General features: G+C 42.9%; 1 protein-coding gene across 1 annotated transcript in view; it reads left to right on the top strand.

The window, feature by feature from the left end:
* Nucleotides 1-18,085, top strand: part of ADAM10 (ADAM metallopeptidase domain 10) — a 211,913-nt gene that overhangs the window by 134,012 nt on the left and 59,816 nt on the right. The window contains exon 4 of the mRNA XM_073586969.1: nt 1,907-2,065. Within this exon, the coding sequence (XP_073443070.1) occupies nt 1,907-2,065 (159 nt within the window). The remainder of the gene's footprint in view (nt 1-1,906; nt 2,066-18,085) is intronic.

The following is an 18,085-nucleotide window of genomic DNA, read 5'->3' on the forward strand; positions in this document are numbered from 1 at the left end:
TAGGATGTCATCACCTGTCACATCTCTCTCCTGACTGACTATAGGATGTCATCACCTGTCACATCTCTCTCCTGACTGACTATAGGATGTCATCACCTGTCACATCTCTCTCCTGACTGACTATAGGATGTCATCACCTGTCACATCTCTCTCCTGACTGACTATAGGATGTCATCACCTGTCACATCTCTCTCCTGACTGACTATAGGATGTCATCACCTGTCACATCTCTCTCCTGACTGACTATAGGATGTCATCACCTGTCACATCTCTCTCCTGACTGACTATAGGATGTCATCACCTGTCACATCTCTCTCCTGACTGACTATAGGATGTCATCACCTGTCACATCTCTCTCCTGACTGACTATAGGATGTCATCACCTGTCACATCTCTCTCCTGACTGACTATAGGATGTCATCACCTGTCACATCTCTCTCCTGACTGACTATAGGATGTCATCACCTGTCACATCTCTCTCCTGACTGACTATAGGATGTCATCACCTGTCACATCTCTCTCCTGACTGACTATAGGATGTCATCACCTGTCACATCTCTCTCCTGACTGACTATAGGATGGCCTCACCTGTCACATCTCTCTCCTGACTGACTATAGGATGGCCTCACCTGTCACATCTCTCTCCTGACTTTTCCCTCTGAGATCAACCCTTGTTCTTTTGTATACTGTCCTATGCAGCTGACATTTTCAGTTCTGCCTTAAATAAGAGAGCAGTGTCCGCAATGTCCTCTGTGTCGTGCCGTGTCCAGTGTCCTCCGTGCCGTGTCCAGTGTCCTCCGTGCCGTGTCCAGTGTCCTCCGTGCCGTGTCCAGTGTCCTCCGTGCCGTGTCCAGTGTCCTCCGTGCCGTGTCCAGTGTCCTCCGTGCCGTGTCCAGTGTCCTCCGTGCCGTGTCCAGTGTCCTCCGTGCCGTGTCCAGTGTCCTCCGTGCCGTGTCCAGTGTCCTCCGTGCCGTGTCCAGTGTCCTCCGTGCCGTGTCCAGTGTCCTCCGTGCCGTGTCCAGTGTCCTCCGTGCCGTGTCCAGTGTCCTCCGTGCCGTGTCCAGTGTCCTCCGTGCCGTGTCCAGTGTCCTCCGTGCCGTGTCCAGTGTCCTCCGTGCCGTGTCCAGTGTCCTCCGTGCCGTGTCCAGTGTCCTCCGTGCCGTGTCCAGTGTCCTCCGTGCCGTGTCCAGTGTCCTCCGTGCCGTGTCCAGTGTCCTCCGCGCAGTGTCCTCCGTGCCGTGTCCAGTGTCCTCCGTGCCGTGTCCAGTGTCCTCCGTGCCGTGTCCTCCGTGCCGTGGAGTGTCCAGTGTCCTCCGTGCCGCTTCACCTTCACCTCCTGCCCTCTGCTTGTAATTTTAGGCAAGACACTGTGTGGCCAAAGATTGCACTGTCGCTGCAACATAGTGTGTAAACTATACCCCCCAACAAAAACACATTTCTGCAAGTAATAAACTACATGTGAATTTACCCCAAAATGTCTCCCTAGCTTCTCGCCCTGCTGGTTTTGCGGCATATCTAGTGCTGTACATCACTCGTGATTGCCACAGCCAAATGCCGGTCTCACCCGTTACATGCCACGTATGCCGGAATCGTGTCCACATATCTGTTGGTTTCCTCAATATTGAAAGCTAACTTCTGGCAATAATGCTTGTGGTAGACCTCCGGCTCCTGATAGTCACGCCGTGGGACATTAAAGGTCTCCGTATATAGTGCATGCTTTGCTTCTTTTTTGGTGGAAATGTGCACCATGTAAATGTGCCATCATACATTTCTGCCCCTCCAGGGATCTCACATCTCTTTATTGGTATCGTTCGGTCTCCTCTTTGACTTTGGTCTATTTGTTGTGCGCTCCTGTCTTTTTCTCTCCTTTCTAGATCGCTTACTTTGCACTGTATTGTGTTAACAGGTGAGCACGGGACGTTGTCTCACGGATCTCTGCTGAATGGTAGATTTGAAGGCTTTATTAAGACCCCGCAAGGCACATTTTATGTGGAGCCAGCAGAAAGATATTTCAAAGGCAAAGCCGTTCCATTCCATTCCGTCATGTATCACGAAGATGATATCCGTAAGTATTGTCAGATCATTGTAGCGCATGTCCTTTATCGCATTGTGTGGATGTATGCGGATATTTTATTGCACCATCGGAGGTGTGTGTAAACTGTGTAGTTCAGAAATCCCAGATAAATTATTTATCGAGCTCATGCACATCCCTGTACAGCGGTGCATGGAGTCTACTATGTACAGTAATGTGCTCACGTATGGCACCACCTTACTATTGTTTACTGTTTTCCTCCAAATCTCTGCAGAATATTTGTGTTTTGTCACAACTGTAGAACTCTGGAATATTTCATGTACCTCGCAGGTTCTACCATCTAGTGCTTGCGTCGTTTAGTCAAGTATGTAGCATTGTTTAAGTAACTAGAAAATCTGTGTTTAGTGTGACCATGGTGCCCACCAGCCCGGGCTGATGAAAATTTCACCAGGCAGATTCCCAGTAGGCCGATCCAACATGGACCGCTCTACCTGACGTGTCATACATGTGTTTGTGTGCCGCACATTAGCTGCACCTCCCACGGTTTACCTGTATTGGCATTAGGTGCCAGTGTGAGCCGCGCAGGGAGCTGGCGAGTATGTGATTCCAGCTCAGCACTCCCCCTTGCCAGTGCTTTAGTTCAGACTTGCAAGCGGAGGAAGCAGTGCACGAAGAGGCTCCTCTGCCCCGCAGGAAAAGAAGAAAGGAGCCATGTAAGAAAGCAATGAGGCTGGAGTAAAGTAGAGAGCAGAGGCCGTTCTATTATAATGGGACAGGAGGATGGAGCAGAAGGCAAAAACCAAGAGGAACAGCGGATGGGGTGAGGAGAAAATGGGGCTGAAAGTGGCAACATAATAAAAGGGGCCCATCTCTGCTAGGCAGTAGCTACTGCTCACAAATTGACTATAAACAGATGGAGAAAAGTTTTCTTTTATGACCACCGTTGGGGTTGATTGGCTTACCCCAGTGAGTGGCCAAGCAAAGCAAAATATCCTCAAGCATGCCATCTGTTCTTAAATAGCATCCAGAACGCAGGGGTGCACTATTGTGATCTGGGTGGGGTTTGGGGGCTGGGGCTGCGTCTCCGTGCCAGTCCAGCTTCGGTAAGAGTTTATCATTTATCCAATCGTAAAAAAAAAAAATCTCATTGCGTGATTTGATTTGTGTTCTATTATTTTGTTTATTGTATTTGACAAATTCACTTACATTATGTACGCCCGAGGCAACTCTGATGTTTTCTGAAGTGTGGTTAGTCATCAAATGGAAACCCTATCTGCAAACCTGAAAGGTGACATGTTTTCTCCCGAAAAGTCCTTTCTGCCTCAGCAAGAACTAGCTAGTGCTTGTGTTTCTGCCGAAGACGAGGCGGCTGCGCTTTACCAGTCAGTACCTGTTGTTTCCGCCTGTCGACTCTTGACTACTTTCTTTTCACCAGGGCTGTGGAGTCGGTAAGCCAAACCTGCGACTCCGACTCCTCAATTTCCCTTACTCCGACTCCACGACTCCGACTCCACGACTCCGACTCCCACACATATTGCTTATATTTAAGTGAAAAATTTATTGTAGTACAATGTGAACCTCAGACATTTAATCATTTTTATGATCCAATAATCAAGATATTTAGATAGAACAGAATATATATTGGTTTACTACCCGGTTTTCATTCTTTTTGGTACAGATACGATATGGATAGACAGATATGGATAAATGGATATATAGATAGAGCAGATTTCTAATCTGCTTTTGCTATTGAAAACATTATCTATGAGCTCAAAAACCTTTCAGGTGATGCAGTTTTTTAAAAAGATGATCAGCTTTTGCAGCTGAAAAACGTATCCTCAAAAAACACAGGAAAAACGCTGTGTGTGAATGTAGCCTTAGATCAGGAATATAACAGCCATTTATAGGACATTTCATAACTTTCCCAAACTCCTATAAAAAAATATTCAGCACATCCTGCATTGAATTACTGTACCCAATTTATTATATATTTTAGGAGTCGGTCCATTTTATACCGACTCCGACTCCACCAAAATGAGCACCGACTCCGACTCCACGACTCCGACTCCACAGCCCTGCTTTTCACCTACAAGTTTTTTGTATTTTTTTTTCCTTTAGAGATTCGGATTATCACTTTAGTGAGACTACTTTAATGGATAACAGACGTGAAGAGACTTTAACCAGAAATGTCTTTGTATAGATAGCTGAGCAGGTAGATGCCGGGGAGTGTTGGTGGCTGCTGTCTCAGTACCGGCAGGTTGAGCGCCTCTAGTACACAAATTCTGCTCCTTGTACACCCCCATGTAGGGGCCTCCATCCTAATGTTACTAGCCCAGAGGATGTTATATGTGGTGGGAAGTCAAGATTTGTCACCTCTTCTACTTTTTCCTCTCCCCTCACCCCCTCTCCATCTGAAGATATTAATCAGTTGGTAAAAGCTGCTAGAGCAACAATGAACATTGAAGATCCAAAAGAATTAAGATCTGTTTTGGATGTTATATTTGGTAGCCTGGATGTTAAGAGCCAAGCATTAAAGGGGTTGTCCAGGCCTGGGACTCAAGACTGCCATCTCTGTGTGACTGTAGACATGTGATTCCTTATAGCACGGAGTGTTACGATTTGCCAATGAAGGCAAGTGATCCCTAACTACAGACTGTTAAAAATGTACTTTTAATGAACTAAAGAATAAGTAAAGAGACGACAGCCAGTGTGTATAAGGGGACATCGGGATATAACCCCTTTACCACTATGCTCACATTATAGTAATTCCATATATATCCCACACTAGTGAATTTTGATAATTATTAGCCTGGTGCTGCCAGTACCAACTACTCTCTAATATTGTTGCTAATAACACGGACTTACTGAAGCTAGTAAAACCTAAAGCCTCCCCAGCATGTTTCACCGGAGATTTGGCGTCTTCAGGTGATTGAGCCCCAAGCCTGGACAACCCTTTTAAGAAGGAATGGAGGGAAAAAAAACATCAAAAAAGGGTTTATCCCAGAGAGCATTAAATGTTAATACCCCTCTGATGAGTCTTATTCTGGTTGTTGGGACAAGGCATTGAAAATTGGTCACTTTATATTTAAAGCTTCTAGAAAACCTTCTCTCCCCATCGATGGATTTGGCCAATGCAAAGATCCTATGGATAGGAAGGCTGAGGGCTTTCTGAGAGAGCTTATGAATCTGGGGCTGTGGGTTTAAAACCTGGTATAGCCAGTACGTGTACGGCTAGATCTGTAAATGTATGGCTTGAACAGTTAGCTTTGCAGTTAGGAGGGAAAGGTTCTAGGGATCAGATCCCGTCCTCTCTTGCTGTTATCTAAAAAGCTGCCCATTTCTTGCCTCTACTGACACTCAGATTGGTGACTAGAGCCACCTCCCTCATTAATTCATTCTTTAGATGTTTGTGGCGCCACAATAGGCAGGGAGGTTTTGCATCTAAATTCCCGTTATGTATTATTCCCTGTGGAGGAGCCCATGTGTTAGGTTCCTTCCTAGATGATATTCTTTCTCTGTCCTCTGCTAAGAAGAAAGGCTTTTCCTTCATTCCCTTCCAAAATTATATAGGTCCTTTCAGAGAGTTAGAACATTTTAACAGGGGACACATGGCCTAAAAGGAGGATATGAAATGAACAATTTCTAAAGGAAATTTGAATATCAGTAGCAATAATGCCAGAAGAGAGAAGGTTAGAGAGAACCACACGCCTGCCTTAGACACTGCCTGTATGAGCTCAGCCAGGTATGCTTGACTCTGAAACGTTGTGGTGTTTCAAAGAATAACATACTTGAGGAGCCGCTGGAGACTAGTCAGAGAGACGGGTCCCCAGTGGCTTCTGCCCACCCACTGACAGGTCTATACACGCACATAGCCAGGGACCCGCCTGTTCAACTGGTCTCCTGTTCTGCTGGACCCCTGGCGGCTTTTAAATAATTTTTTTTCTCAAACACCACCGCGTTTCAGAATCGCATAACTGGCTGAGATCCTACAGCCCTGTCTGTTGCATGCTGCCTGTGGATTGGGCAGCATGTATCAGCTATCAGGTTCATTTTTTATTTACTTTATTTTTTATCCCAATTCCAAAAAGAGTTCAGCAAATTCCTGGGTACTTAACTCTTTAAACAAAGTAATAAAATTAGAGTTTAGGTCCTTTTCCCACCACTTTCCGAAAGATTTCTTGTGGACCAGACAGCCAGGTCAATATTAATTCATTATTTGCAAGTACATGTTGTATACCTTTTTTGTCATGGATACAGCACGTACCCATTTTAGTCGATGGTGCTATTCTCATGTCATGTCAGTTGTTTTTTCCAGCAGCACGGATGACAAGGGCCAATACAAGTCTATGGGTACATAAACACGTACAGCACATAGATGGCATCAGTGTACATTCCGTGTGCTGACTGTGTGTAACATTGTAAAGTATAGGAGAAGGTTTGTAACTTATATAAAAAACAAAAACACTGACACCCTGACCATACACTGGTGCACAACACTGACACCAGTACCATTTTTCCATGTATGTTTACACCCTGACATCTGCTTGAGGAAGATGCCGTAAATTGCTCTTCAAAAAAACAGGTACTGGCGCCTTGTCATTCTATTTTTTTTTAACCCATGCTTATGGTGGTAATAAAAAAAAAAAAAGCCAATTGGGGATGGGGAATTAAGAATGATTTTGACTCTAAAAAGTCCAAACACTTATTATGCAAAAAGGAAGACATGTCCTTTTCAGTTTGAAGCCCTAACGTTTGGAAATTTGCTAGCTACTTGCATCTTTATCCAAGAGATCTTTGCTGTGTGGCAGCCCATGTCACAGAAGGAAATAATTCCCTATCTGGACAGTTTAATTTTCATGGCGCCAACAGAGAAGAAATGTCGCATTCCAGTAGAGCGGGTAACATAAATCCGGTCTTGTCATGGATGGACAATTTCCAAAAATCCTTTCTAGTCTCTGTTCAGTGTCATATATTCCAGGGAATTATACTGGACTTGACTCATAAAATGCTTCTTTACTCAAGACAAAGCTCAGAAGGTGGAGATAACTTCTGAACCAATGGGCTATGTAAATGAGTGTTCTCCATCATGTTAAAATGTAGGAAGCCAGTTACTTCAAAAATAATTTTGAATTTGTAAGGTTTTAAGGATTCTGCTTAAATTCCCATGTCAAATATTTTGGATTTCCTTCAGTTGGGGTTAGAGCAGGGACTAGATATTAGTATCTTTTTTTAAAAATCTGTTTCGGTCCTCTGTTCCTTCTTTCAGTCTGAAGTTGCTGAGCACTCATCATTGGTTGCTACTCCAAAGTTTCCTCCATGGGATTTTAATTTTGGTTTCAAATTTTTTTTTTACTAAGTCACCATTTGAGCCCATTGACAGTATTTCCATCAAGCTCATTATCCATAAAAGTATTTTTTTGGTTGCCATTACCTTTGTTAGAAAAATAGGTGAATTGCATGCTATTTCTATTAACCTTCCCTTGGCTTTTGCTAAACCTAATCCTGTCTTCCTTCCTAATGTACCGTCAAGATCTTATAGATCTCAACAGATTTGTTTTTCCTTCGTTTTGCAATAACCCTGGGTCTGACTTAAACTGCTTTCTTATTGGCTTTGTTAGATTTTTTTTGTGGAATATTTGGCTGCATTTTCTTCAATGGATAGCTCTTTTTTTTTTTTATCCAGTTTGAGTGTCAAAATAAAGATGATCAATTAGTAACTTGTCCTTAGCCAAATGGATTAAATCTGCTATTGCCTTGCCTTATAATCACAGTTCACCAGTACCAGGATGTCTCAAGACCAAATGTACTAGAGCTGTGTCCACCTCTTGGGCTGAGAGTTGGTGCATGCATTGAATGAATTTGTTAGGTTGCAACTTGGTCTGCACCTTCATCCTTATCATAGAATCATAGAAACGTAGAGTTGGAAGGGACCTCCTGGGCCATCTGGTCCAACCCCCTGCTCAAAGTAGGATTCGCTAAATCATCCCTGTCAGATGTCTGTCCAGCCTCTGTTTGAAGACTTCCATTGAAGGAGAACTCACCACTTCTCGTGGCAGCCTGTTCCACTCATTGATCACTCTGTCAAAAAGTTTTTTCTAATATCTAATCTGTGTCTCCTCCCATTCAGTTTCATCCCATTGCTTCTAGTCTTTCCTTGTGCAAATGAGAATAAAGTTGATCCTTCTACAATGTGACAGCCCTTTAGATATTTGTAGACAGCTATTAAGTCTCCTCTCAGTCTTCTCTTTTGCAAACTAAACATTCCCAAATCCTGCAACCTTTCCGCATAAGACAGGGTTTGCAGACCGGTCACCATTCTGGTTGCTCTTTTCTGAACTTGCTCCAGTTTGTTGATGTCTTTTTTAAAATGCGGTGCCCAAAACTGGACACAATATTCCAGATGAGGTCTGACTAAAGAGGAGTAGAGGGAAATAATAACTTCACGTGATCTAGACTGTATGCTTATGTTAATACATCCTAGAATTGCATTTGCCTTTTTTGCTGCTGCATCACACTGTTGACTCATATTCAGTCTGTGATCTATTAGTATACCCAAGTCTTTTTCACATGTGCTGTCACTTAGCCCTATTCCTCCCATTCTATATATACTTTTTTCATTTTTATTGCCCAGATGTAGTACTTTGCATTTCTCCCTGTTAAAAACCATTCTGTTAGTTGCTGCCCACTTCTCCAGTTTATTTAAATCTTTTTGAATCCTCTCTCTCTCTTCTCTAGTATTAGCTATCCCTCCTAGCTTTGTGTCATCAGCAAATTTAATCAGTTTACCCTCAATTCCTTCATCTAAATCGTTGATAAAGATGTTGAACAATACAGGGCCCAGGACAGAGCCCTGTGGTACCCCACTTGAGACATTTTTCCAACTGGATGTGCAGCCATTTACGACCACTCTTTGGGTCCGATCACTAAGCCAGTTATGAATCCACCTAACAGTTGCCTTGTCCATTCCATACTTAGTCATTTTTTCAATAAGGATTGTATGAGAGACTTTGTCAAATGCTTTGCTGAAGTCAAGATATACTATATCTACAGCATTTCCTTGATCCACCCAATCAGTGATACCGTCATAGCAGGAAATTAAGTTAGTCTGACATGACTTATTAGTTACAAACCCATGCTGACTCTGTTTAATCACTTCATTCTTATCCAGGTATTGACATACATGTTGTTTAATAATTTGTTCAAAGATCTTTCCTGGTATAGAAGTCAGACTCACCGGCCTATAGTTGCCTGGGTCCACCTTCTTCCCCTTTTTGAAGATAGGAACAACATTTGCTCTTCTCCAGTCTTCTGGGACTTCTCCTGTTCTCCAAGAATTTTCAAAGATTATGGAGAGGGGTTCAAAAATTTCTCCTGCCATCTCCTTCAGTACTCTGGGGTGTAATTCATCTGGACCTGGAGACTTGAATTCATTTAGGTTAGCTAAGTGTTTCCTCACTATCTTTCTGTTTATAGATATCCTGGATTCTTCTATTCCCTTAATAGGACAGTGAATAACAGTTGATGTTACATTTCCTTTCTGAGAGAAAACAGATGCAAAAGAGGAATTTAAAAGTTCAGCCCTCTCAACATCCTGTCTTACCATTTCATCATTTTCATCCTGTAAAAATCCTATAGCATCTTTGACTTTTCTTTTACTTTTGACATATCCCCAAAATCCTTTATTATTGCTTTTGACATCTCTTGCAAGCCTCAATTCATTTTCAGCTTTAGCTAATCTGATTTGTGCCCTGCAGGTAGCATTATATTCTTCTTTAGATATGCCTCCCTCTTTCCATTTTATAAACATTTTTTTCTTCCTTTTTAGCATGTGCTTAAGTTCTGTGTTCATCCATCCTGGTTTCCTTAAATGCTTCCTATTCTTCCCTCTTTTCGGAATTGTTAACAACTGTGCTTTGAGAATTTCATTTTTCAAGATTTCCCTTCCTTCCTGGACATTTGTCTTTAACCCCTTCACCCCCAAGGGTGGTTTGCACGTTCATGACCGGGCCAATTTTTACAATTCTGACCACTGTACCTTTATGAGGTCATAACTCTGGAACGCTTCCATTGATCCCGGTGATTCTGACATTGTTTTCTCGTGACATATTGTACTTCATGTTAGTGGTAAAATTTCATTCAAATAACTTGCGTTTATTTGTGAAAAAAATGGAAATTTGGCAAAAAGTTTGAAAATTTCGCAATTTTCCAACTTTGAATTTTTATGCTCTTAAATCACAGAGATACGGCACACAAAAAACTTGATAAGTAACATTTCCCACATGTTTACTTTACATCAGCACAATTTTGGAACCAAAATTTTTTTTTGTTTGGAAGTTATAAGGGTTAAAAGTTGACCAGCGATTTCTCATTTTTACAACACCATTTTATTTTTAGGACCACATCACATTTGAAGCCACTTTGAGGGGTCTATATGATAGAAAATACCCAAAAGTGACACCATTCTAAAAACTGAACCCCTTAAGGTGCTCAAAACCACATTCAAGAAGTTTATTAACCCATTAGGTACGTCACAGGAATTTTTTTGAATATTTAAAAAGAAATGAACATCTAACTTTTTTTCACAAAAAAAATACTTCAGGTTCAATTTTTTTTATTTTACCAAGGGTAACAGGAGAAATTGGACTGCAAAAGTTATTGTGCAATTTGTCCTGAGTACGCTGATACCTGATTTGTGGGGGGAACGACTGTTTCGGCGCATGGCAGAGCTCAGAATGGAAGGAGCGCCGTTTGACTTTTTCAATGCAAAATTGGCTGGAATTCAGATCGGACGCCATGTCACGTTTGGAGAGTCCCTGATGTACCTAAACAGTGGAAACCCCCTACAAGTGACCCCATTTTGGAAACTAGACCCCCCAAGGAACTTATCTAGATATGTGGTGAGAACTTTGAACCCACAAGGGCTTTACAGAAGTTTATAACGTACAGCGGTACAATTAAAAAATCATATTTTTTCCACAAAAATGATCTTTTCACCCCAATTTTTATTTTCCCAAGGGTAACAGGACCCTAAAAGTTATTGTGCAATTTGTCCTGAGTACGCTGATACCCCACATGTGGGGGTAAACCACTATTTGGGCGCATGGCAGAGCTCGGAAGGGAAGCAGTGCCATTTGACGTTTTTGGCTGGAATTGAGATCGGACACCATGTCGCGTTTGGAAAACCCCTGATGTACCAAAACAGTGGAAACCCCCCACAAATGACACCATTTTGGAAACTAGACCCCCTAAGGAACTTATCTAGATGTGTGGTGAGAACTTTGAACCCCCATGGGCTTCACAGAAGTTTATAACATAAAGCCATACAATTAAAAAATCATATTTTTTCCACAAAAATGATCTTTTCACCCTCAATTCTTATTTTTCCAAGGGTAACAGGACCCTAAAAGTTATTGTGCAATTTGTCCTGAGTACGCTGATACCCCACATGTGGGGGTAAACCACTATTTGGCGCATGGCAGAGCTCGGAAGGGAAGCAGCGCCATTTGACGTTTTTGGCTGGAATTGAGATCGGACACCATGTCGCGTTTGGAAAACCCCTGATGTACCAAAACAGTGGAAATCCCCCACAAATGACACCATTTTGGAAACTAGACCCCCTAAGGAACTTATCTAGATGTGTGGTGAGCACTTTGAACCCCCCAGTGCTTCACAGAAGTTTATAACGCCCGGGCGTGAAAATAAAAAATTCGTATTTTTTCCACAAACATGATCTTTTAGTCACCATTTTTTTATTTTCCCAAGGGTACCAGGAGAAATTGGACCCCAAAAGTTGTTGTCCAATTTGTCCTGAGTATGATGATACCCCATATGTGGGAGAAAACTACTGTATGGGCACACGTCGGGGCTCGGAAGGGAAGTAGTGACGTTTTGGAATGCAGACTTTGATGGAATGGTCTGCGGGTGTCATGTTGCCTTTGGAGAGCCCCTAATGTACCTAAACAGTGGAAACCCCCCACAAATGACCCCATTTTGAAAACTAGACCCACTAAGGAACTTATCTAGATGTGAGGTGAGCACTTTGAACCCCCAAGGGCTTCACTGAAGTTTATAATGCCAGGGCATGAAAATAAAAAAATCGTATTTTTTCCAGAAACATGATCAATTAGTCCCCAATTTTTTCATTTTCCCAAGGGTAACAGGAGAAATTGGACCCCCAAAAGTTGTTGTCCAATTTGGCCTGAGTACGCTGACACCCCATATGTGGGAGAAAACTACTGTATGGACACACGTCGGGGCTCGGAAGGGAAGCAGTGACGTTTTGGAATGCAGACTTTGATGGAATGGTCTGCGGGTGTCATGTGCGTTTGGAGAGCCCCTGATGTACCTAAACTATTGAAACTCCCCACAAGTGACCCCATTTTGGACACTAGACCCCCCACGGAACTTATCTAGATGTGTGGTGAGCACTTTGAACCCCCAAGTGCTTCACAGAAGTTTATAACACTCGGACGTGAAAATAAAAAAATCATTTTTTTCCACAAAAATGATATTTTTGCCCCCAATTTTTTATTTTCCTAAGGGTAACAGGAGAAATTGGACCCCAAAAATTGTTTTGAAATTTGTCCTGAGTAGGCTGATACCCTACATGTGGGGGTAAAACACTGTTTGGGCGCATGGCAGAGCTTGGAAGGGAAGGAGCACCATTTGACTTTTTCAACTCAGAATTGGCTGGAATTGAGATCAGACGCCATGTTGCTTTTGGAGAGCCCCTGATGTGCCCAAACAGTGGAAACCCCCAATTATAACTCCAACCCGAACCCCAACACACCCCTAAACCCTAACCCTAGCCCTAACCCTAGCCCTAACCCTAAGGCTGTGTGCACGCTGCGGATTTTGCTGCGGTTCCGCAGTGGTTTTGGCTGCTGCGGACCCGCAGCAGTTTCTGCTGCGGTGTACAGTACCATGATTCCCTATGGGAATCAAAAACCGCAGTGCAGACGGTGCGGAATTTTCCACGCGGATTATCTGCGGTTTTCAATCCGCAGAAAGAATTGACATGTCAATTCTTTCTGCGGATTCTCCTGCGGTTTGCCATCTCCTCTATTGAGGAGATGAAAAACCGCAGGACAAAACCGCAGAGCAATCCGCAGGTAAAACCGCAGGTCTTTTGACCTGCGGTTTCACCTGCGGATTTTACAAAATCCGCGCGGATGAATCCGCACCTAATCCGCAGCGTGTGCACACAGCCTTACCCTAACGGGAAAATGGAGATAAATACTTTTTTTTTTTAGTTTTATTATTTTTCCCTAACTAAGGGGGTGATAACGGGGGGTTTGACTTACTATTTATGGCGGTTTTTATGTTTGGCGGCTGTCACACGCTAAAAGACGCTTTTTATTGTGAAATAGTTTTTGCATCACCACATTTTGAGAGCTATAATTTTTCCGTATTTTGACCAACTGAGTCATGTGAGGTCTTATTTTTTGCGGGACGAGTTGACGTTTTTATTGGTACCATTTTCGGGCACGTGACATTTTTTGATCGCTTTTTATTCCTATTTTTGGGACGCAGAATGAACAAAAACCAGCGTTTCATGAATTTCTTTTGGGGGGGGTGCGTTTACACCGTTCCGCGTGCGGTAAAATTGATAAAGCGGTTTTATTCTTCGGGTCTTTACGGTTACAGCGATACCTCATTTAGGTCGTTTTTTTATGTTTTTGTCGGTTTTATGCAATGAAAACTATTTTATATAAAAAATAATTATTTTTGCATCGCTTTATTCTGTGAGCTATAACTTTTTTATTTTTTCGCTGATGATGCTGTGTGGCGGCTCGTTTTTTGCGGGACAAGATGACGTTTTCAGCGGTACCATGGATATTTATATGCGTCTTTTTGATCGCGCGTTTTTACACTTTTTGTTTGGCGGTATGATAATAAATCATTATTTTCTGCTTCGTTTTTTATTTTTATTTTTTAAGGGGTTCGCTAAAGGGGTTAACTAATGGGACAGTTTTATAGGGCAGGTCGTTACGGACGCGGCGATACCTAATATGTGTACTTTTATTGTTTTTTTTTTTTTTTTTTATTTTCAAAAAATGAATTTATTGGGGAATTTTTTTTTTTTTTACTAATTTATTTGGCGATTTTTTTTTTTTTAAATTTATTTTTACATTTTTTTTTAATTTTTTTATTTTACTTTATTACTTAGTCCCAGGTGGGACATCACTGTCCTGTGACAGATCGCTGATCTGTCACATCACAGATCACTGTGACAGATCAGCAATCTGTCACAGGCATTGAAGAAGACTTCCTCTTGCCTGCGCTTTGCAGGCACTGAGGAAGCCAGCTTCCTCAGGTCACCGAAGGCCCCCGTCGCCATCTTGGATTCGGGGGCCTGGAGGATAGGAGCCCCCCGCAGCAGCGCTGCACATTGCGCTGCCGTGGGGGGCTCAGGGAAGCACGGAGGGAGCCCCCTCCCTGCCGATGCTTCCCTTTAACTTCCGGTACACCGCGATCATGTTTGATCGCGGTGTGCAAGGGGTTAACGTGTCGGGGGGCGGTCCGTGACCGCCCCTGACACATAGTGCCGGGTGTCAGCTGTGATAATCAGCTGACACCTGGCCCCGATCAGCGGCGCTCACCACGTGGGCGCCGCTGATCGCGGTAGACGTACTATCCCGTCCACGGTCATACGGGCCCGGGTACCGTGGACGGGATAGTACGTCGGATGTCAGGAAGGGGTTAAGGATATCCAGCCATTGGATCCCTCCAATTCTCTTTTTCTGAATCCCTTAAAATCTGCCTTTCTGAAATCTAACCTTGACTTCTGAGTCTTCACAGGTCATCCGCCTCTAGTTATCCAAAATTCTAAAATAGCATGGTCGCTACCTCCTAGGGTCCCAGCCACTTTTACCTCCTCAACCATTTCCTCCCTGTTTATAAGGATTAGATCCAAGGTAGCAGTTCCCCTTGTTTTCTCCCTTACCTTTTGGAAGATAAAGTTGTCAGCAAGAGAGGATAAGAATTTCCTTGACCTGTTAGTTTTGCCTGAGAGAGATTCCCAACAAATGTCTGGATAGTTGAAATCTCCCATGACAACTATGTCATATTTTTTGGAGAACTTGGCCATTTGATGCATAAAGAGTTCATCCATATCTTCAGCTTGCACAGGCGGCCTGTAGTAAATGCCTACAATGGTGTCCTTTCCATTGTTCTGTCCTTGTATTCTTACCCAAACAGTTTCCACAGAACTCCCAGTCTCTGAAGCTTCAATCTCTGTGCAGATATACGCGTTTCTAACATACAATGCAACACCTCCTCCTCGTTTATCAAGTCTGTTTCTTGCAAATAAGTTGTATCCTTCTAGCCATGTATTCCATTCGTGTGTATTGTCCCACCAAGTTTCAGTGATTCCAATGACATCATATTTCTTTTCCTGTGTTAGTAGTTCCAATTCTCCTTGTTTGTTGCCCATGCTTTGTGCATTAGTATAGAAACATTTTAGTTTGTGATTGGTTTCTCTTTCGCCAATATTTTTTTTAATTAGATTCTTTCGTCTTTGTTCTTCCTTTCCACTTCTAATAGCAGAGTTCTCAATAGCATTTGTCAGGAGTATGGCTTTTTCTGGTCTTTTGCTTCCCTTCCCATGTTGTTCTAGTTTAAAGCTCTCCTTACAAGTGTAGCAAGGCGACTTCCAAATACATGCTTTCCAGTCTTCGTAAGGTGCACCCCATCTCTAGCAAGTAGTCCATCGTATAAGTAGTTCACTCCGTGATCCAGAAATCCAAATAGTTGCTGACGGCACCATCGACATAGCCAGTTGTTCACCTGCAGAATCTTATTCCACCTCCTTGTTCCATGGCCATCCACTGGGAGGATGGAAGAGAAGACCACCTGCACTCCCAGTTCTTTCACTTTCTTGCCTAAGTCTTCAAAGTCTCTGCAGATGGTTTCCAGGTCGTTTCTTGCAGTGTCATTTGTCCCCACATGTAGACACTAATAGCTGGACCTATCCTCTTCCTATAATCTTTCCTTTGGGCGTAGCCTCTTGCAGTCGATGATCTAACCTTAAGGCTATGGGCCCACGTAGCGTTTTAAAACGCACAATGAAAACCGGACTCCTTCCCAGAAATTGCGCGTTTTTTTCCTTGCGATTTCACAGCGATTCTGTTCGCGACTTTGCTGCGATTTTCTCAAGCACTTTCCAAGCGATTTGAAGCATCGCTTGGAAAGTGATTGACAGGTTGGTCACACTCGTCAAACAGTGTTTGACAAGTGTGAGCAGCTTTTTACTATTGAGGCCGCCTATGCGGCATCAATAGTAAAAGATAGAATGTTAAAAATGATAAAATTAAAAATCGGGGTATATTTACCTTCCGACGTCCCGCGCTGCCATCCCGGGCCTCAGCCTGTGATGACGTTGGTCTCGTGTTACTATAGCGATCTCGCGAGACTACGTCATCACAGGTCTCGCAAGGCATTACTGGGAACGCTGAGGCCGGGAATGCAGCGCGTGACATCGGAAGGTAAATATACCCCGATTTTTTTATTATTATTTTTTTTTACAGGGGTATGATACCCAGGGCCTGGAGGACAGTCTCCTCTCCTCCACACCGTGGGTACCAACCGCACATGAGACGCTTAACTTCGCGCATGGTGGGCATAGCCACATGCGGGAAGTAAGCGATTCTCATGCATTCCCATGGGTGCAGAATCGCGGCAATTCTTTGCGATTCCGCACAAAAGAATGATCATGCTGCGATTTTTTCCGCAATGCGTTTCTGCTGCGGAAAAAAGTGCAGCATTAGCACAGCATGTGCGGAATGCCATAGGAATGCATGGGGGGCATTCTGTACACGATTTTAAAATGTTTTCGCGCCGAAAATCGCAGCAAAAACGCTTAAAAATCGCTACGTGGGCACACAGCCTGAAGAAGGTTCTCTTGTGGTGGCGCCATGGGCGATGTGGAAAAATATTTACACTAATTGGAAATTTGATTTTCTGGACATTGTGGCAGCGCCCTTCCTAATTACCTTTCTTTTTTTTATTCTCCTTCAGGGTTTGGATATTTGACCACATAGATGTACGGCAAAAAGAGCAATCCTATTAGATGAAGGGTTTTTTATGTTATACTTGCCAAATAACTACATAAGCAGTCGTCTAATCTTTGTAATCCATGGAGGGAAAGTGGGAGGCTACACCATTTTATGCCTACAGGTTTCCTGTCCTAAGAGGCGGGCACTCTCCCGTGGTGCTGTCATAGTTTCCAGAAGATCAAATTACTAGTTAATTATAATTTTTCAGCAGTACCGTAGTAGGTAAATGGAGCCAAGCTGCGTATGCTCAACTTCTGCCCCATTCCGAGAGATCACTGAAAAGTCCGAATCCTAGGATCGTAGGGAATCTAGGCGGTCAAACCTATCAGCAATCAGTGAGTTATCCCCCATCTTTTGGTTAGAGATGACTTCCAAACTTGGTAAAACCTCTTTTAAGAAGACTCTTTACCCTAGTACTACTGATTGGTATTACAAAGGCAGCACATATCTCACATATATAGCTATGCATTACTGCAATTGGAATCGAGAGAAAAAGGAAAATAAAAATCACACGTTGCATCGCAAATATCTTCCTTTTTCATCTGTGTTTTATTGGTCTCCTGCGTGGTAGTTAAGAGCCTCTGGTCCATAAGCGACTTGTGTTGCTTCACAAGGTAATATCGCATTATGGAGGCTTAAAGGACCTTTGTTTGATATGAAAAGATAAACTGAAGGTAATTGTCATTGGTGGCATGCAGCATTTCATATCAGATTAATGGCACTTGTCTTGTTCTCCAGCAATGCTTTGTATGATTCAGTTTGTGGTAGGAATATTCCTCCTTAGGAGGTAAATTGCTCTCAGTTCATACTTACTCTCCTGGTTATTGTCTACAAAGAGTGAATACTGAATTTTTTATGTCCACTTTACTGGCTTACTGCTGTTTCAGGTTTTTCATTAATAAAAGTATTCTCGTATACCGTAATTTTTTTTTTTTATGGCCATGATTTTTATTCTTAACTTGTAAATGTGTTTTCCTCCATTTTCCTTCAAGGAGTT

Source organism: Dendrobates tinctorius, unplaced genomic scaffold (genome assembly GCF_039654945.1).
Source record: "Dendrobates tinctorius isolate UK_male_01 unplaced genomic scaffold, ASM3965494v1 ptg000097l, whole genome shotgun sequence".
NCBI classification, from domain to species: Eukaryota; Metazoa; Chordata; class Amphibia; order Anura; family Dendrobatidae; genus Dendrobates; species Dendrobates tinctorius.